At 42.5% G+C, this 17156-nt stretch overlaps 1 protein-coding gene across 9 annotated transcripts in view; it reads right to left on the minus strand.

The window, feature by feature from the left end:
* Positions 1–17156, minus strand: part of LOC311267304 (voltage-dependent T-type calcium channel subunit alpha-1I-like) — a 170389-nt gene that overhangs the window by 59916 nt on the left and 93317 nt on the right. For all 9 annotated transcript variants that reach the window (XM_084370313.1, XM_084370312.1, XM_084370311.1 and 6 more), the window contains 5 exons: positions 15196–15293; positions 10015–10174; positions 4233–4581; positions 3706–3798; positions 265–589 (listed from right to left, as the gene is read on the minus strand). In XM_084370313.1, coding sequence (XP_084226439.1) covers positions 265–589; positions 3706–3798; positions 4233–4581; positions 10015–10174; positions 15196–15293 — 1025 coding nt within the window. The remainder of the gene's footprint in view (positions 1–264; positions 590–3705; positions 3799–4232; positions 4582–10014; positions 10175–15195; positions 15294–17156) is intronic.

A 17156-nucleotide genomic window follows, 5' to 3' on the forward strand; every position in this document is an offset into this window, starting at 1 on the left:
GTTAAATGTTCCCTACGTCAGAACTTATTCAGAAAAAGGTGAGTTTTTTTGCAATGTAAAATAAACAGGTTTGCCAGTGTTTGGAATTGGTACAAAATGTGGAAATGCATTTTGAACTGAATAACATAAACTATAATAAACAACCCCAAACTCTTATTCATTAAAATGCAGCCAAACTTTTAGTCAGACCTTGGCCTTCATGTCATGTATCAAACGTTAAATAAATAAGATGTAGTCAGATGTCGCTGAGGCTCTCCTACTCACATCTCGGGTGCCTGGAATGATGCCGCTCTCCGTTCACATTGCCTCCACCACGCCGGTTGCTTCTACCTCCACCAGCTGGCGGGGGCTTGCCCCTCAGCGTGTAGTAGAGAGCTGCCGATCTCCTCTTAGCCTTGCGGAGGACGTGGCAGACCAACTGGAAGATCTCCTCGTAGCAATCTCCCGGCTCAGCCATGCTGGCCAGGGTGGAGGAGGACAAGCACTGCGCCCTTTGCTCCTGCATCAGCTGGTGTTCCCGCTGTTTGGTCTCTGAGAACTGGGTGGCGATGACCACCAGGCACAGGTTGATCATGAAGAATGAACCAATCTGGATGGATGTGAAAAAATGAAACAGAAAGTTAGACCATGTATAGATGCAGAGTTTCTGGTTGGGTTAAGATGTGTGGTACATGATGTGAGAGAAGGCAAACATCGGGAGATGACTGTAGGGAACATGTAGCACCAAGAATGAATTGTTCCATAGAAAAGAAAGTTGAACAATCAAAATTGAACAAACTGAACTAAGAAGCAACCCTGATTAAAACTATAAGAACCAGTGTCTTGTTTAAATAAGCAGCCTATGGCTAGAGCAGCTACTGCTCATTTAAGAAACATGAAATATGTGGAGGATTGGAATTGGTAAACACAGACTGGTTTTTGCATCAAGCCCTCACACTTGCTGATTCTAATAATGTGTGCCAATCCCCCTGTAGAAATGTTAGCACACATGCTAAAGGTCTCTGAGGGCTGGCTTCCTACCAAACCAGGGTGATTGGAGCAGACAGACAGAGCCAACACATGCCCAAAGCACAGTTCAGCGTCTGGCTATCTTTGTCTCTCTCTTCCTTTGATTCTCTGACTTGACTTAACTTTCTCTCCTGCCCCCACTCCAACTCAATATCTGTAATTTTCTCATGCTTGGGTTCAACAATGTCACAATGCAATGCAACCCTAACCACTAACATTTCTTTACCCAGCTCTTTTTTCACTCTTTTTCCCAAAAGAGGTTTCACTTTCTCATCATGAGTCGAAGTGAGGTTCGGAGGGTTAGTTGCAGTGTTGGCTGACCATTTTCGTGGGAATAATGGGAATCACTACAGTACTGATGAAATGGCTTTTATTGGACTACTCAGAGCTGGTTACGGAACAATGATTAGATCAATATAAGCTGATGCTGAACAACTCAAACACCAGACTGCTGGATGGATATAGCAGCTTGTAGCAGAGTCGGTTTTGTTCATTACAAATCTGAACATGTTTCCCTTCTTCTCTCTGTCAGACACACACGAAAGCACATACACGCGCACACACACACTTACAAGGCCAAAACATTTGGAGCAGGAGCGCTCTATAAATCATTCACGGATAAAATCCAGAAAATCAAAACCTAATGACCTTCCACCTATAGACTTTCATCCCCACTGATCAAAGATGAAGGTGAAGAAGACTGAAGTAGCTGGGAGGAATGAAAAAAAAAAGGGACTCCGGACATATTCATAGGGAGAGAAAGAAAGAGGAAACATGGAGGGGAGGTGTGTGTGTGTGTGTGTGTGTGTGTGTGTGAGGAGGAGAAAGGGAGGAGAGATGCCCATCTGTGGCCTGTGGGTCAAAGCAGGTCTGCAGGTGCGTGGGGCTTTGATTTCCCTCCAGGCTTGCATCTGTGCGCGTGTGTGTCTATTCTGTGATTCTGATCAGTAGACAGCTTTGCGCATAATCAGGGAGGGCAGTCCAATATCACGCATTCAGATGATCACTGCATTATGCATGCGTGCAAACACACACACACACACGCACACACATACACTCAACCACACATAAACATTCACACAGACAAAAGCATGTGGATCAGAAACTCACGCACTCAAATTAAGATGGCAGGCTTGGCTTACAACTGATTGCATGAGTCTGTGTGCTTCAACGCAGCAGTTGTCGCATACATTTAACACAGACATAAACATGCACACACACACTCACACACACACACACACAACTTAATAATAACCAAACATCTGCCCTCTTGGTAGCACTTAGCTCTAAGTCACTCTAATCCATTTACTCACAGTCTTCAATACGGCATAAATGAGATTATCAACTATCAAGCAGATATAGAAACACTGCGGAGGTCAAACGTCTCTTTATCTCTGTGTTGTGTATCCGAGAACCCATACTTACAGGATCAACTAAGAAGCTTCAAAGCAAAGGGTACTGCGACTTCATTATGACACAACACACACGGAGAAATGAAGATTTAGATAAGTAAAAGAGAACATGGGCTACAAAATGAACGAGAGAAGGAGTTAAGGTGACCCTCACTGTGCAAACAACACCTTGGGGGCTTGTGGGAAGTGACTGACTGAAAACCCCTCATAGTGTCAGCAACACCTCCAAGGCATCCCTGAGGACCGTTGGCTACTAGTTGCCAAACATGCTGGGGTCTTGGGTTTGTGCCAATAAATCATGTCAAAACAGGAGCAGTGTGTTGGCTTGATTGTTATGTGTTGTGCATGTGAATTGGAGCTCCGTATATTGGACATGAAAGCAAATTAGCTTGTGTTGTTTGGTCAGTTCTCAAAGCCTAAACATTAGAAACAGTCGTATGGGGCAATGCAATCCACATGACATGAGATTGTGATCGGTGAAGCAACACAACCCAGGAAAAAGTGATAACACAGTGACACCTTGTCAACTACCTTTGGGTGCCAAAAGGTGCTCGCACTGTTACTGCCAACGTCAGGTCAGATGTGCCAAAAAGTGGATAAAATTTACAGCTGCAGTCGTGTTGCCAATAATCACCTCAGCCCAATAAAACCAAGGGTTCAACTAGGGCAGGTCTTGCTGTTTGTCTTAGGTGTGTTTGTATTCTTCACACTATGTTATCTCCTTTACTCATCCTCCATTCATTCGTGTCTTTTTTCAATATACACAGAGTGACTGAGTGCTGTTTGAGAGACAGCCAATAGCATGTGAATGCTGACTTCAACAACCTCCATTGTGCTTTACATCTGGCACTGCTCACAAAGAGCTGATTGAGCTCTTGGGCACACTGTTTTGGAAATACTTTTTTTTTGCCTTTTTCAACTGCCCTTCCTCCTCTTCTCACCTTATTTTCATACTCGCCAACAAAGATACATTTTCGTAACATCCACCTCCTTCTCTCCCTCCCTCCCTCAAACATTGATTGTAGACAGTCCTTTATGCTACTATTGATTTCCACAAGTCTATTAACACTTCAGTCTATTACTTAGGAAATATCCTCATTCAATTTATTGATGGCAGGAGACCACTGATGTCAACATATATTGGAAATGTTATGAGAAGATGTCACAGGGGATTGCCTTCCTACAGTTAGACTTCATTATGTATTTAGACTTTTTTTTTTTTAAATCATCAAAACACATTGTACACTAGATGTGTCAGCTGGTAGGGATGTACTCATATACTTACTATGATGAGTAAAATGAAGTAGATGAAGTTGTAGAAGGAATGGGCATCCATTACGTAATACATAATCTCCACCCAGCCCTCCAGAGTGATCACCTAGGAGGAAAGATTTGACCAAGTGTTAAGAAATAAACATTTTCAAGTCGGGGTGAGAAAATCGCAGTATTTAATGCCCTCTGACTTTACTTAAATTCCTTACTATTCCAAAATTGAAATAAAAAGACGGCAATCTAGTTTGAGGATTGTGACTGCGATTAAATAGATTGTGCTATTGTTTGTCCTGATTGCCCCACACCACTTAACAAGTCAACAAGATTGCTCAGCAGAAAATAACCCTGCAGAAAGCAGAAACCCTTTTTTAAGATTTACCAACTAGTGCAGGAAAATTCTGTCGATTGTTCTGAATTCACGCAGTCATGATGACCTAATATAGCTAAATCTATAATCACTTTAGACTGCAGCTTAAAGATATTTACTTCTATTTTCCTTGATAGGATCAGTTCTACCTCACCAGCCCACGTGGAACATACCTGAAAAATAACGATCCAGGCGTAAACAATGTTGTCAAAGTTGATGGCACCTTTGTGGGGGTTACTATTTCCTGTGTGGCATCGGGTGTAATACTGGTTCCAGTTGATGCACAGACCCATCGCTTCACCAGCACCGCTACCGTTCGCCAGTGGTTCAGGACTCAGGCCCAGAGCCTGTCTGTGGAGAGCGTCCTCCTTGTCCAGGCAGCACGTCCGTCCTCCCTCGCGCCTCGCTGGCACGTCTGAACATGACATGATGCCGTTGTCATGTGCCAGGGAGCATATGAAGGGCCGTTCATCATCCTCCTCTGGCTGGTAGTACGGAGGCGGCAGGGTCATACCCGAAGAGCTGGGGAAGGGACAAGGTAATAAGTTATTTGAGTATGGAATCTGTATATATAATACAGTACATTAACATAGTACCAATCGATTTTTATCCTGTCTCACTGCTTCATTTGAGGAGGTTTGTGAGATTTAAATGAGAAGGAGAGTAAAGCGGGAGCAAGAGGGGAGAATGGGAAACGGAAGAAGTTAAATAGTGCATTCACTGAAGTAAATCCTTGGAGGTACTCAACCAAGCCTATGGGATAAATGCATCATTGAAAGCAAGCGGGTGAATTAAGAAATGCAAATGAACAAGTATATAGTCTCACTCTCTTTCTTCCTCACTCACTCTCACAAACAGTACAGTGTATGTTTAAATCCACATTCACGCACACACTGAGACCAATATGTTTTCTTCACACATTTTCATTCTTTTACAAGTCCCTGTCTCTTTAAACCACTGTTTCTCCAAGCCGGTCAGACAAAAACAGCAACACAAGGAGATCTAGATGCTGTTGACCTTACTAGCCTAATAAATGGATCAGTAGGGAGCTGCAAGTGTGATATACAGTTTGAGTGAGAGAGGGAAAAACCTGACCCAGCAGTGAACTGACAGACACCGCCGAAAGCCAGGGCAGTAAACCAAAGGCGTGCTGACAGGTGTGGTAAACAAGGGTGGGGTTGTGCCTTGGTCAGGATGTGACAAAATGAGCAGCTTGAGGAGAAATCAAGCAGCACCTAAGACGTCACATTCAATTACATATAGTCTTTATTTATCCGTTTGGAGACCACCAAAAGTTCTAAATTAGACTCTGTTGCACTCAATTTGTAATCTCTAGTAGGCTCCGTTGGTCAGTGAACCAGAAAATGAGCATTTTTGAATGTATTGATTTTCAGTGACCCTTCCCTCTCAGGGAACAAGTGGACGCAAACCATTAGAGCAAAATGCCCCGCGCAGCATTCCCATGCCACCGTTTGCTGTTTCACCACTCATTTTTTTATGCTTTTCTTTCTGTCACCCGTCTGTTTCTTTTTAATGGAAACGATACGTAATGTAATCCCAGCCTTGTGTTTCTATTCTGAGAGGAATCATGCCGCTCTCTCTTAATGCATGTGGGATGCCTTGCACCTAAGCAGCTGTATAATTTGTAGTCACAGATACAGGCAAAATAAAATGAAAATGGTATTAAACAAGTATTTAATCATGTAAACACAGTCATGTGTTAAGTTCATGTGAGATTAGGTGCGTGTGTGTGTGTGTGTGTGTGTGTGTATGTGCGTGCCTTGGTGTGAAATCAGCAGAAAAACAGATTACACTATCAAGCACTGACACCTGTTTCACACACACACACACCATCAATGAGCTGATTCATCCCCTGTCAGTGCACCCCATGAGGTCGTGAGTGTCAAACGTGATGATACACACATCCTTATTATTCTGAATCTAAGTGATTGCTGCCAGCTAGAGCACCTCATCATTTCTTGAGATGTCTCTCGTTCCTCTCTGTTTTAATGGGAGCGTGCCAAAGAGTCTGTCTTTCACTTCACGTCCACCTGGGAACTCTTAGCTTCATGGATTTATCTAAACGGAAAGTTAGCTGGAACTGGTGCAGTTCTGTGCTGCTGAAGCTATTAGGAGTATATTATATATACAGTAAGTTTCACCAGACTTCTAATAAACAGGAGAAAAAAAGAGTAAAGCATTCAAAGCCTTCCCTGAAAACACAAACATTTTAATTAACGTAACAGAACAAAAAGACACAAAACAAACTCAAAACTTAGAGAAAACAATGAGAAGGGTTTTGGAAAATGAAAAAAAAGACACTGCTGAGCCAGTCGACGAGGCCTATTAGCTGTGTGTATGATCTGACATGACTGTGGAGTAAATGAGGGCAGGGTGTGGATGCTCATACCAAGGTCTGGGCCTGGGGAAGACAAAAATAGAGCCTCTCCATCAGCATGCCCATTACTGAACACACACACACACTCAGGGTCACTCGACCTACCAGTATTTACTCATTGCACAGTCTCCGTCTGTCACATCAGCTCTTCTTTTTGCTGTCTCTCAATTGGCCTTTTTCTCACGTTTCTCTGTCTTCTTTTTTAGACACATAAACCTTAAACATATATGCACAGAGCACGACCTTACCTTCAACATTTGAACTCTTTTTTACTCTCTCTCTATTCACTTGTGTTCATTTGCTCTTTTTACAGACATATCCTCTTTGTTTCTTTCTTCCCTTTTCCTCTTACTTCCTCTCCTTTTCTGTCCTTTCTCTCTGTGACCCTATGTCTTCTTCTTCTCTCACATCCCCACTTTTCCTTCTCCCTCAAATTCTCCCGATCCTCTCCTGTCTGCCCCAAGTCAATAGCAGGAAAGATACTGCTGACATTCATAGGAGGAGAATTTATCCTTTCAACTCGACTGCAAACCACATCCATGCACACACAACACACGTGTGCACACTAATTCCAGGATCGATAACCAACAGTGGCCATATCAGGCTGTACCACTTCCCACTGGGAGTAGCTTAGAAAACCGTGCATTGATTCGGAGGCACAACAAACTTTGCAGGTATGCACCGAGACACACTGAGCTTACACTGACTTACAGCAGAGCAGAGTTTATAAGATCCAATGGAGGACACTAGGGAGTGACAACAGAGATTAGCTTTAAAAGACAGAATGCTGAAAAAGGTTGTCAGCAGCGTTTACATTTGTGGTTTACTCATGGTGGAGGAAGGGATAAAGAGTTAGAGACAGAAAGAGAAAAAAAAGAAAAGAAAACGACGGAGAGAGGGGCCCCTGTCAGAGTAGTGGAGCATGAATGAAGGCTGTTGCCCCCCTGCCGCTGACTTGGCATCACACAGCATGGCACAGCAAAACCTGGCATCACACTGAGAACGCACCTGCCAGATGAGAGCAAGACAGAGGGAGGGATCAAGGCTTCAGAGTAGCAGAGGAATGAGACAGTTTCCAGCAATCGTATTACAGTAAGTTCAGAGACTGGGACAGTTAGGAAAGAAAGATTTAAGGCCTGACAGATACTGGATTTTAAGGGCATAAAAATGCAGCTAAACAATAAACTTTACCATCAAAAATCACATCAGCTCATATTCATATCTGCAAGCCAATGCATTGTTCGGGCAATACAAAGATTGTTTTGAAAAAGTATTATAGAAAGGAAGGCAAAACATTTGAAAGCAGTAAGGGAAGCTAAGAAGGAGAAATGGAGAACAACATGCATGATTTTACTTTAGAAGTCTGTTTACAATAAAATTGTCTTCTGGGAGCCGTTAAAGTGCTCTCTGATGCCAGAAGTGCATACAGTAGGTTTTGTAAAAGAGCTACTTAGAGGAGTGAAACAAAAATCGTCCATTTCGAAATAAGTGAGGTTAAGATCTAATGGTACTGGGCAGTATAGTTAAAAGTACTGAGAGGGGAAATATTGGATAATTGAGGATTTGGTGAAAACTGAAAGAATAAGGCACGGAGGCAAGAAAAAGGCACAAGAATAGGAAGGTAGAGATCAAAAGAGGGAGGGTGTGAAATGGCAAAGTGAAAGGTGCACTTGACTGCGACACACTTAGAGCGACGCTCTATTGTAACCTCTTAGAGAGCTAATGTTAGCCCTTTACTTAGCATAACAGTCCTCAAGCGTGAACTCAAAACGACCTTCCTAATTAAGCACAAAAGCACCCTGACTAGCATAATATGTTAATACAATGCTTCAAAATAATAGGCAAAAAAATACTTTTATAATCCGCCACATACAGTTCAATGTGAGACCACTGCTAGAAATCTGCTGGCTTGTCACTAACTAATGATCCAACTGATCAAAAGTTTGTCTTTTGCTTTAACCCTTGTGAGAAAGTCAAAGTGGAGTCCTGCTAATCACCCTATCACGTAGAAACTTGGAACGCACCGGTTAAAGTACCCTCATGAAGCGATTACTGCAGAGGTTGTTGCGGGCAGGACTCTGCTAGCTGGCGGACACGTGTCCCCTTTCATCTGGCTATAAGATCTGTCATGAGTATACGCTGTGTCAGCATAACCAGAGACAGTGCACGGAGGCACAGAGTAGTATACGTGGCTTATATACATCGTAGAACACACACACACACACACATCAGGGGCATGCGTCTTTCTAGCGAGCTGATGCCAGCATATAAAAAAGAAACTGAGAGGATGCCACACAATCAGAACACTCCTGAATATCGGTGAATGTCACTCACACACAGACACAGTAGGTGATGCTGTCATGTCGGGTCACGAAAATTAAGCCATGCAGCTGGAATCTGATCACGTACTTAGTTGCAAACTGGGAAAAACTGTAGTGTTACTGCATGCTTTGAAGCTTGAAAGAGATTGAAAAAGGTTATGCTAATGTCTGTACTCAAGTGAAATATTCAAAACATACAGTACTGTACGGTATATGCAATTCATCCATTCATTCAACCTTTATATAAGTCTTGAAAAACCAATGAGGGCATGTCCTCATTTTCAATGATGTTGGGAGTAGACTTTAAACAGAATAACAAATATACACCAAAATGATTCATGCGAAAACAAACAAACAACAGTGCCCATGAAATGGCTAGTGGAGTGCTATTTGCTTCGGCATAGTTACGTGTTTCCTGCGAAGGCATTTACATGGACCAAGAGCGCTGCATAATGTGTGTTATGCCAACAGTCCACTGACTCTCCACTGTTTGGCAGCACCCAGTGAACACAGCCTCCAAAAGACTGAGGCCAGTTTGATGACAGGTTCTTGCAAGGTTTGGTGCTCCTGACACCCAAGGGATGAGTCAGAAAATAAGACCCCAGGCTGCACACCAAACTAACTAGCAGACGGCAGCTTCATTTATCAGCGACAAAGCTACCGGTATCTATCCTTCATAAATCACCTTGGTACTGTGACTGGCCTGCGACTAGTCGTTGTTCTCGGAGACTGCGTACTGCTGATATCTGGAGGTGTTCATTGTGAGGCTGCTGGTTAGCAGGAGTTCACAGTTTCTTATGACCCAGTTTCACTTAAATCAGTGCACAAAGTTAAAAATTAGTACGCTACTGAGTGCAGGATGAGTCATCAACCTTTTATCATTTTCCAGAAAGTTTTAAACTCTTATATGACTTTTACAAAACAACTTCCTTCCATTGTTGGAGCTGATACTGGTGTATGACTTTCAAATTCATGTGAGCTATTGCAGTTGTACAGTAATGTAATGTTTTATGGAACCCATGTGAAAGGAGGAACAGGTAGGGCAAGAATGTATGCTTGTATACAGATTGTAATTTTTACAATATATAATTTTAAAATGGATTTCATTTTCACTAGTATGACATCATAATAGGTAAGGGATGGGAAGCATGCAGGTAAGATTTGAGTCACACTCGCGCACATATTGTTAACACACACATACTGAACGCATTGATCCACAGTGTTTGTTTGACTCACAGGGTGAAGTTCTCCTCGAGGTAGCAGCGGTTCCTCAGGAGCCCCGCCCACAGCTGCACACCGATGATGCCGAAGATGAAGAAGACGAAGAAGCAGAGCAGCAGCACGTTGCCCAGCATGGGAAGAGTGTCCAGCAGCAGGTTCACCAGGATACGCATACCTGTGGGTTTCAATCAATAACTGATTATCACAGGCTCACACTAATGAGGAGGACATTAAACATTTGCGTATGGATTGCTTTGCTGCACAGCCTCTCTTGCTGCAAGTAGCATTGTTATTCACAAGCTAAATGAATCATAATGCTCTCTGTTTATGGAATGCTGCAAGTGCTTGTGGCAAATTATGATAATTTATTTTAGTTTGTGAGTTGTTGTGACAAATTTGTTTTGATGGAGCCTCCCTGACTTTTCCCAGTTAAAAAGGCGCTTCATTCCAGGACTTTACTTTAAATCAGTCTTTATTTTTTACCCAAAACCTTAACAAAGTTCACTGATCAGCATAAACACAAGTACAGAAGATGTTAATTATGATTTAGTTATGGATATTATGAGGAAACGTTATCAGTGATTACTTTGCATCCTTCCAGATACATTTATTAAAATGTTTCCTCATTATGTTAATAAAACATGTAATCCAGGTTGTACTGTATCCAGTAGTATTACATTACCTGTAAAATTCATTTTCTGTTGCAATTAAGTTGCAATCGAACGTCATTTCAAGAGGACAGAGTTGTTTAAAAGGTATTCCTGCACGTTTGTGTGCGACATCCAAAACGTCAGCTGAAATTCTGCTTATGACAGCAAACTGACTAATTACAGTCCACCCCGTGAACAAAAAAGTGTAATCAGGCTACATGAGGTCTCATTCATGATTAGATGGAACCTAATTGCAGAAATACAAGGGTGTCCTCTGTCAAATAATGATGACCTCAACGGTCCTGCAGTGATGACATACTGAGATGTAAATAGTGGAAGATAATGAGAGCTGATTGGTCTAAGAAGAGAGAGAGACGTGAGACCCACTGAGGAGATACACAGCAACCCTGTGCTCACACCTGAGAGAGAGGTGTGTGTGTGTGGTGTTACTATGAGTGTGATGATATGTGTGTATGCCTCTACTAATCTGATGTATGTGTGTGTGTTTGTGTTTTTCAGTGGCATACTGCGATTTGCGAATAACAACTCAACAGTAGGTTAATGTGTCATAAACACAACAGTGCATCCAAACTGCCAACAGGCTGAATGACAGGAGAGACGCTGAGAGAGAGACAGAGAGAGAGAGAGAAAGACAGAGAGACAGAGAGAGAGAGAGAGAGACAGAAAGAGAGAGAGAGCAAGAGCAATAATGATGATGATGTACACACATAAACAATATTTACACCTGTAGTTCATGCATTACACAAACGCAAACCCATGTTTGAAAACAAGAGAGGAAGCAGCAAAATTAAAAATGCTTAGTGAGAAGCGATTATGTGCTCATTCATTTATCACGTCAAAATGCAGTGTGTATCTGCATGTGTAGAGCTAATTGATTTTGAAGAGTGTACATGTTGTGCTTCTGAAGTTTTCAGCCAAAGTTGCGAGTGGTCTGTGAGCGACAGACTGGTGTGACATTAATCTCTATAAACAGAAATCGTCATATGTTCTGGTTCCCATGTGTAGTCAGAGTAGTATCACGTTTGAGTAGGCTATGGTTGCATGCAAGCTAGCTGTCCCTGTGGAGAACAAACGAGGTGGAATGGATTGGCTGGAAAGTAATCCCAGAACACACTGGCTATCATCTGATGAGGAATTTGCTTTTTGGTAGTTTTTTTTATTCTATTTATGTCCATTCATATCAGGATTGAATTACATCGCATCAAATCACACCAAAATGAATCACACTGAATAGTCCCATATTAAAAATGTGTCATCACCGAATCGTTTCAGAGTCCATGCCTTGTAAGGAAGAGATGTACACCCCTGGTAAGAAAGCAGCGAAACTTAAATTTTGGAATCTATGAAAATTTAAACCTCGCAGAAGAACGAATTTTTCTCCTCTGGCTAATTTTGTCTCGTCGACTGGTATTAAATGGAGAGCAGTGGCGTTGCTGGTGTGTATGTGTCTCTGGTGGCGGCTGGAGGCGAGTCTAAATGTGTTTGTTCCCCAGGGTCCTTGTCATTAGGCCACTGTTCCATTAGGCCTAATTGGGTGAAGAGAGGGAGAGACGGATGGCGGGGGGAGAGAGGGAGAGGGAGAACGAGAATGAGACGCGGCCCGAGGGTGTGCCGAGAAATAGTTAGAGCCAAAATAAGAAAGAAAGCGAGGAAGAAAATGAAAGAGAAAAAGATAGATGCAAATCAAACACAAATATTAAAGGAAAGGAACGCAAAGAAAAGGAAGAAAAAGAAACAGTATGGTATAAGTCTTTTTCTCTCCTTCTCTACCTGCCTCCATCTCTTTCCCCTCCTGGCGACTGTACAAGTTTGCCATCTCCTGCTGTTTCCAGATAAAGATGGATGCCTCCCCTTGCGCCACAATGGAAACACATTTACAACTATCTGCCTCTGCTATTCACTTAAAACCAGGGGAGTTCTCTTCTCTTTTCCTTCCGCTCACACTACTTTCTACAGTGACTGTTGTCTTTCCAACTACTATTGTCGAGCACTCCCTCTATCTCACACCAATTTCATCAAAAAAGAAGTCTGACACAACAGCGCACCCCCCCACACACACAGAGCGCCGGACTATTATCTGCCACTTTTGTTGGAAGGTTACAAATTGAGGTGTGTGAGGGGTCAGGATGTGCTCATGCTCCCCGTGTACCTGTGGACAAGGTAACGATCCAACAAAACAAGGAACAAATAGCTTTATCCGCATGCCTTCTCACCTCTAATGGGGTCATGAGACGAAATCACCCTACCACATACTCATGCAGCTCGCTGATAAGAACATAAACAATAACAGTATGCACACATCACACGCAGAAGAAGGATAGGCTCGTGAATGCACATTTATTATACACTCACTCACACATACACAGTACATGCATGAATCTGCTGCATCACCTATGTATATGCTAATTCACCCATGTACTTTGAGATTAATGTTATGATGCATAATCATCTCCAGAAAAGCACATTTGTTTCCACTCTGTACTCATGTCACTTTTCTGAGTGCTGCTGCTGTGTCTGTCTGAAATATCAGGCCGAGTACGTTCTTTGTTGACGCCTCCATCTGAAAGGTAACTTGTCCTTGGGTACGAGTGGAAGATTGAAACCGGCTGGCTGCTTTTTCAGGTAAATACCCTAAATACGAAGACTCTGCAATGATTGGACACTTAGCTGGTGAGCTAAAATCAGTCAGACTTTCCTCGAGGCAGAGGACAGGCTACAATCTTGGATTTGTGCGCATCTCTCTCAGGGGTCTTTTGAAAGCAGCAGAGAAGCAAAACAAGAGGATATACTGTATACGATGAAAACTGTTAAATAATTAGTTAGCAATAGAAAAGCTTTAGATGTTGGCTTGAAGAGATAACAAGCTACTCTATCTGCTCATCTCTCTCCCTCACATGTAGAACTTTCTGTCTACATTAACTAGAAAGGTTTCCTTTTCCTGCAGTATCTGTCCCCAAGGTCCTAAATGAATTAGGCAACAGGGCTTTCATGCTATCAGCTCCATCTGCTGCGGACTGATTTCATGATTATTTAAAAGTGTCAGTAGAATATCTTAAAAATCCCTTTCAGTAACTTCAGCTTGTTGAAGAAAAGTTCCTTAGTTTATATAAGGGTTGCCGTGGTGACTAAATTTTTCCAAAGACGAATAAGCTTTTTACAAGAAAAGACGCTTATTATCGACAGAGTGCTGTGTTACTGCTGCTGCAGCTTCACATTAAAAGCATTTGATTGATGAAACATGAGTTGACTTTTATTTTGAATTGGGCTAATCACAGGAAATGCAATGTTTCCAGTTAGCACTTTATCGTTCATCAAAAATGTAACAGAAAAAAAGGGTGTTAAAAATAAAAAATACAAAATTGCCTCACCTTTTTTAGAATCACATGTAACAGAATTATTTTTATGATATCAATAGAAAATAAAATAACAATAAAAAGGATATCTTACAACCTATCTGAAACATCTTACCTGCAATTAGCATTAGTTGCTAATGCTTGGCTAACTGCTAAAGTGCCGGAACTAAGTGATGAGAACAGTCTGAGCCTAGCTTGCGCAGGCTAATTGGTGCTTACAACGATTAAGAGCTGCCTATTAGAGAAGCAGGACAAAGAAATCAATAGGAGTTAAAAAGTTTGGCCGAGAACGGAGTTTTAGATGAGAGGAGCAGGGTTATGGTCACGGACTGATCAGTGAAGCAGCATTAATGGATGGTTTGTAAATCTGATAAAGCTGTGACTCAGGGCCTGAGCGGGCTGTGTGATTAAGCATAAGATGAATGTTTAATGATCCCCACGGGGAACAGGTGGCACACGGGTGCACCAAAAAGCCAGAGATGTAATACATATACATGAATTTTCAGGCAGATGCGTTTGTGCTTTATGTAGACTGACAGGCCAACACAAACATAAAAAGAAACTAGAACAGAGACGATATAAGAGGAGACAACCTACCTAAAGCATTTTGAATAGAAAATTCTGTGACGCCAGAGATGGCGCTTGTATGACACATATTTGCGGCGGTGAAGGTGAGGTTATTCAGACATCAGACAGGTCAATTTTCTTTCACTGGGATGGTGAGGAAATAACCCGTCCTACTGTGCTTCTAACTGCCTCATACTCCTTGTCCATGTTGGTTTGGTTGTTTAGGTTTAAGCATGGGGGGTGATGATTGGTTAGGGTTACGGTAATCAGGCCAATCAGAGGCGGAGGAGGGCAGATCATTTCTTTGCCATCCTTGGAAAAGAAATATCGCTCACAGCGCTGTAGATTGAGCCATAAAAAAAAGTTGTTGTTGTACAACCTTGCGCATGTGTGAAAGAGGTGTTGAAGTGAAGTGAAGTGAAGTGAAGTTATGGCTCCCTCTCTATTTATTTAGATAAGGGCCTGGTCTTGTTAGCCCAAAATAACTGCCCAGACCTGCCTACAAGGACTTTGAAAACAAGCACAAACACACAGACAATACATAGTCACATAAAAGCGCACTACACCTTACATACACACACACACATAAACTTAAAATGTCTCACTTGGCACTCTGTTGATGGCTTTGAGGGGCCGCAGGACCCGCACTGTCCGAATGGCTGACAGGTTGATGTTCTGCAGGTCCAGTGAGTACTCTACCATCCTGTTTAAAGAGACAGAGAAAACACAGTGAGAAAGAGAATTTAACCTTTCTGTAGTTTTCTCAATGAACTGCTGGCTCAAAATATGACAAAAAAGGATATCCAGCTGGACCGGAGACCCCTGCACCATGATTCAACATCAGCGGTCACTCTTTGATCTGGTCTCACCTGTTCCCTCCCCGAGCTGTGTGAGCCCCAACAGTATGGGGAATGTAATGCAAAGAGTGTCGCAACACTCCAGAGAAAGTGGCAGGGGGACAAAGTGACAAAGCATCAAAAAGGGGAGAATAACATGAAAGAGAGGTGAGGAAAAGAAAGAGGGAGCTGGAAAAGAGGGATTCATTCTATTCTAAGTGTTGCCTGCAGGATGTTGTGGCTCAGTCAGAGCCTGGCATCTGTTAGCAAGTCATTTCTACAGCATGGCTAAGCTGTTTGTGCCCCCGAACCCAAACCACTTTCACAGGAGAATGGCCACGGTTCGCCATGTGTGTGTACGTGTGAGTGTAAAAGCAGTGTGTGTACGTTTAAACGTACCACACTCACACTACATGACAGTTATCACCGACACAGAGATAGCTCAAGTTGGTGAATCACTTTTACAGTGTGTGTGTGTGTGTGTGTGTGTGTGTGTGTGTGTGTGTGTGTGTGTGAGTGTGTGTGTGTTTTAAACGAGAGCAGAAATGCAACTGTGTGCATGTGAATGTGTGTAAACGGTGTACATTGTGTAATAGTATTTAAGCCTGTCTGTGCACAGAACTGATGTTCCTGGGGCCATGACAGTGTTGGGACAGCATGATACCAGGAGCAGCACCATCACCACACACCACGAAGACCCAAAGCACATCCGCTGGCTCTGACAAAACAAGCCAAGCTCACTGTCTCTCACATAGATAGACTTACAGAGCATGTCATTTACAATAATGTGATATTTTATTAATCCCACAGGCAAGCTCTTTCCATTTGCTCTTCACTGCAGCACAGAGTCACCAACAGAGTAAGCTCACACTTGAGTAGGATTACTTGTAACAAGGGTTTGAACTACAGCTGACAGGCAGATGTTCTATTAACTAACAATTTATTCATATAGGGGTGAAATAACTCAGCAAATTTGCAGAGACATAGTAGGGCGCTAAATCACACTTTTGGGTGAAATGCTTATTTCTTTCAAACACTGTCAACATGCTTATGACACCATTGGCTCCTCTCTGTTGCTACGGTTGCTCCCCTTCAGCTCTGGCAAACCAATCTTTGCTGGTTGCTGTAAAAAAATAACTTGCTACCAATGCAGAAAAGTCACCACAGACTCCAGGTTTAAAAATTCTGGTGCACTGCAAAGTAGAGAGATTTATCTGAACTTGTTTGGTGGGGGCTTGAATGTACTGTAACAAACATTTATATGTAAAAGTCCTCCACTGGGGGTTTAAAGTAAAGCTCTGGAGCCTCAAACTTTGTCTCTTCGCAAGGATGTGGAGGCACGAAGCAGAGCAATTTTCTTTACCTGGTGCAGTCGAAAAGACAGAAATGCCACACAGCAGCTTGATGAAAATGTCACAGCAGAGAGAGGAGCATAACAATTGTTTTGGGGACAGGCTTTTTCCGGCTGGGCAGAGTGGTGTTATTACAACCTGCCTCTAACATTATAGTATCTGTTGTAGCTCTAATGATCTGATGTGGGCTGCCGAGAGACTGAGCAGAAGGCTAAAATGTCAAGAGGGAGTTTTGAGAACAATTAAAACATACATGTTCTCCATTTAATGAGCTCAAGGGTACAAAAATGTTTGGTTTTTTTATGTTGCCTGATTAGGTTACAGGAGGAGAGTAGCAAACTATTAGATAGTCGTCACCCACTGAAGCATAAACAATTG

Source organism: Pagrus pagrus, assembly GCF_965226575.1.
Source record: "Pagrus pagrus genome assembly, chromosome: 13".
In the NCBI taxonomy this organism is placed as follows: Eukaryota; Metazoa; Chordata; class Actinopteri; order Spariformes; family Sparidae; genus Pagrus; species Pagrus pagrus.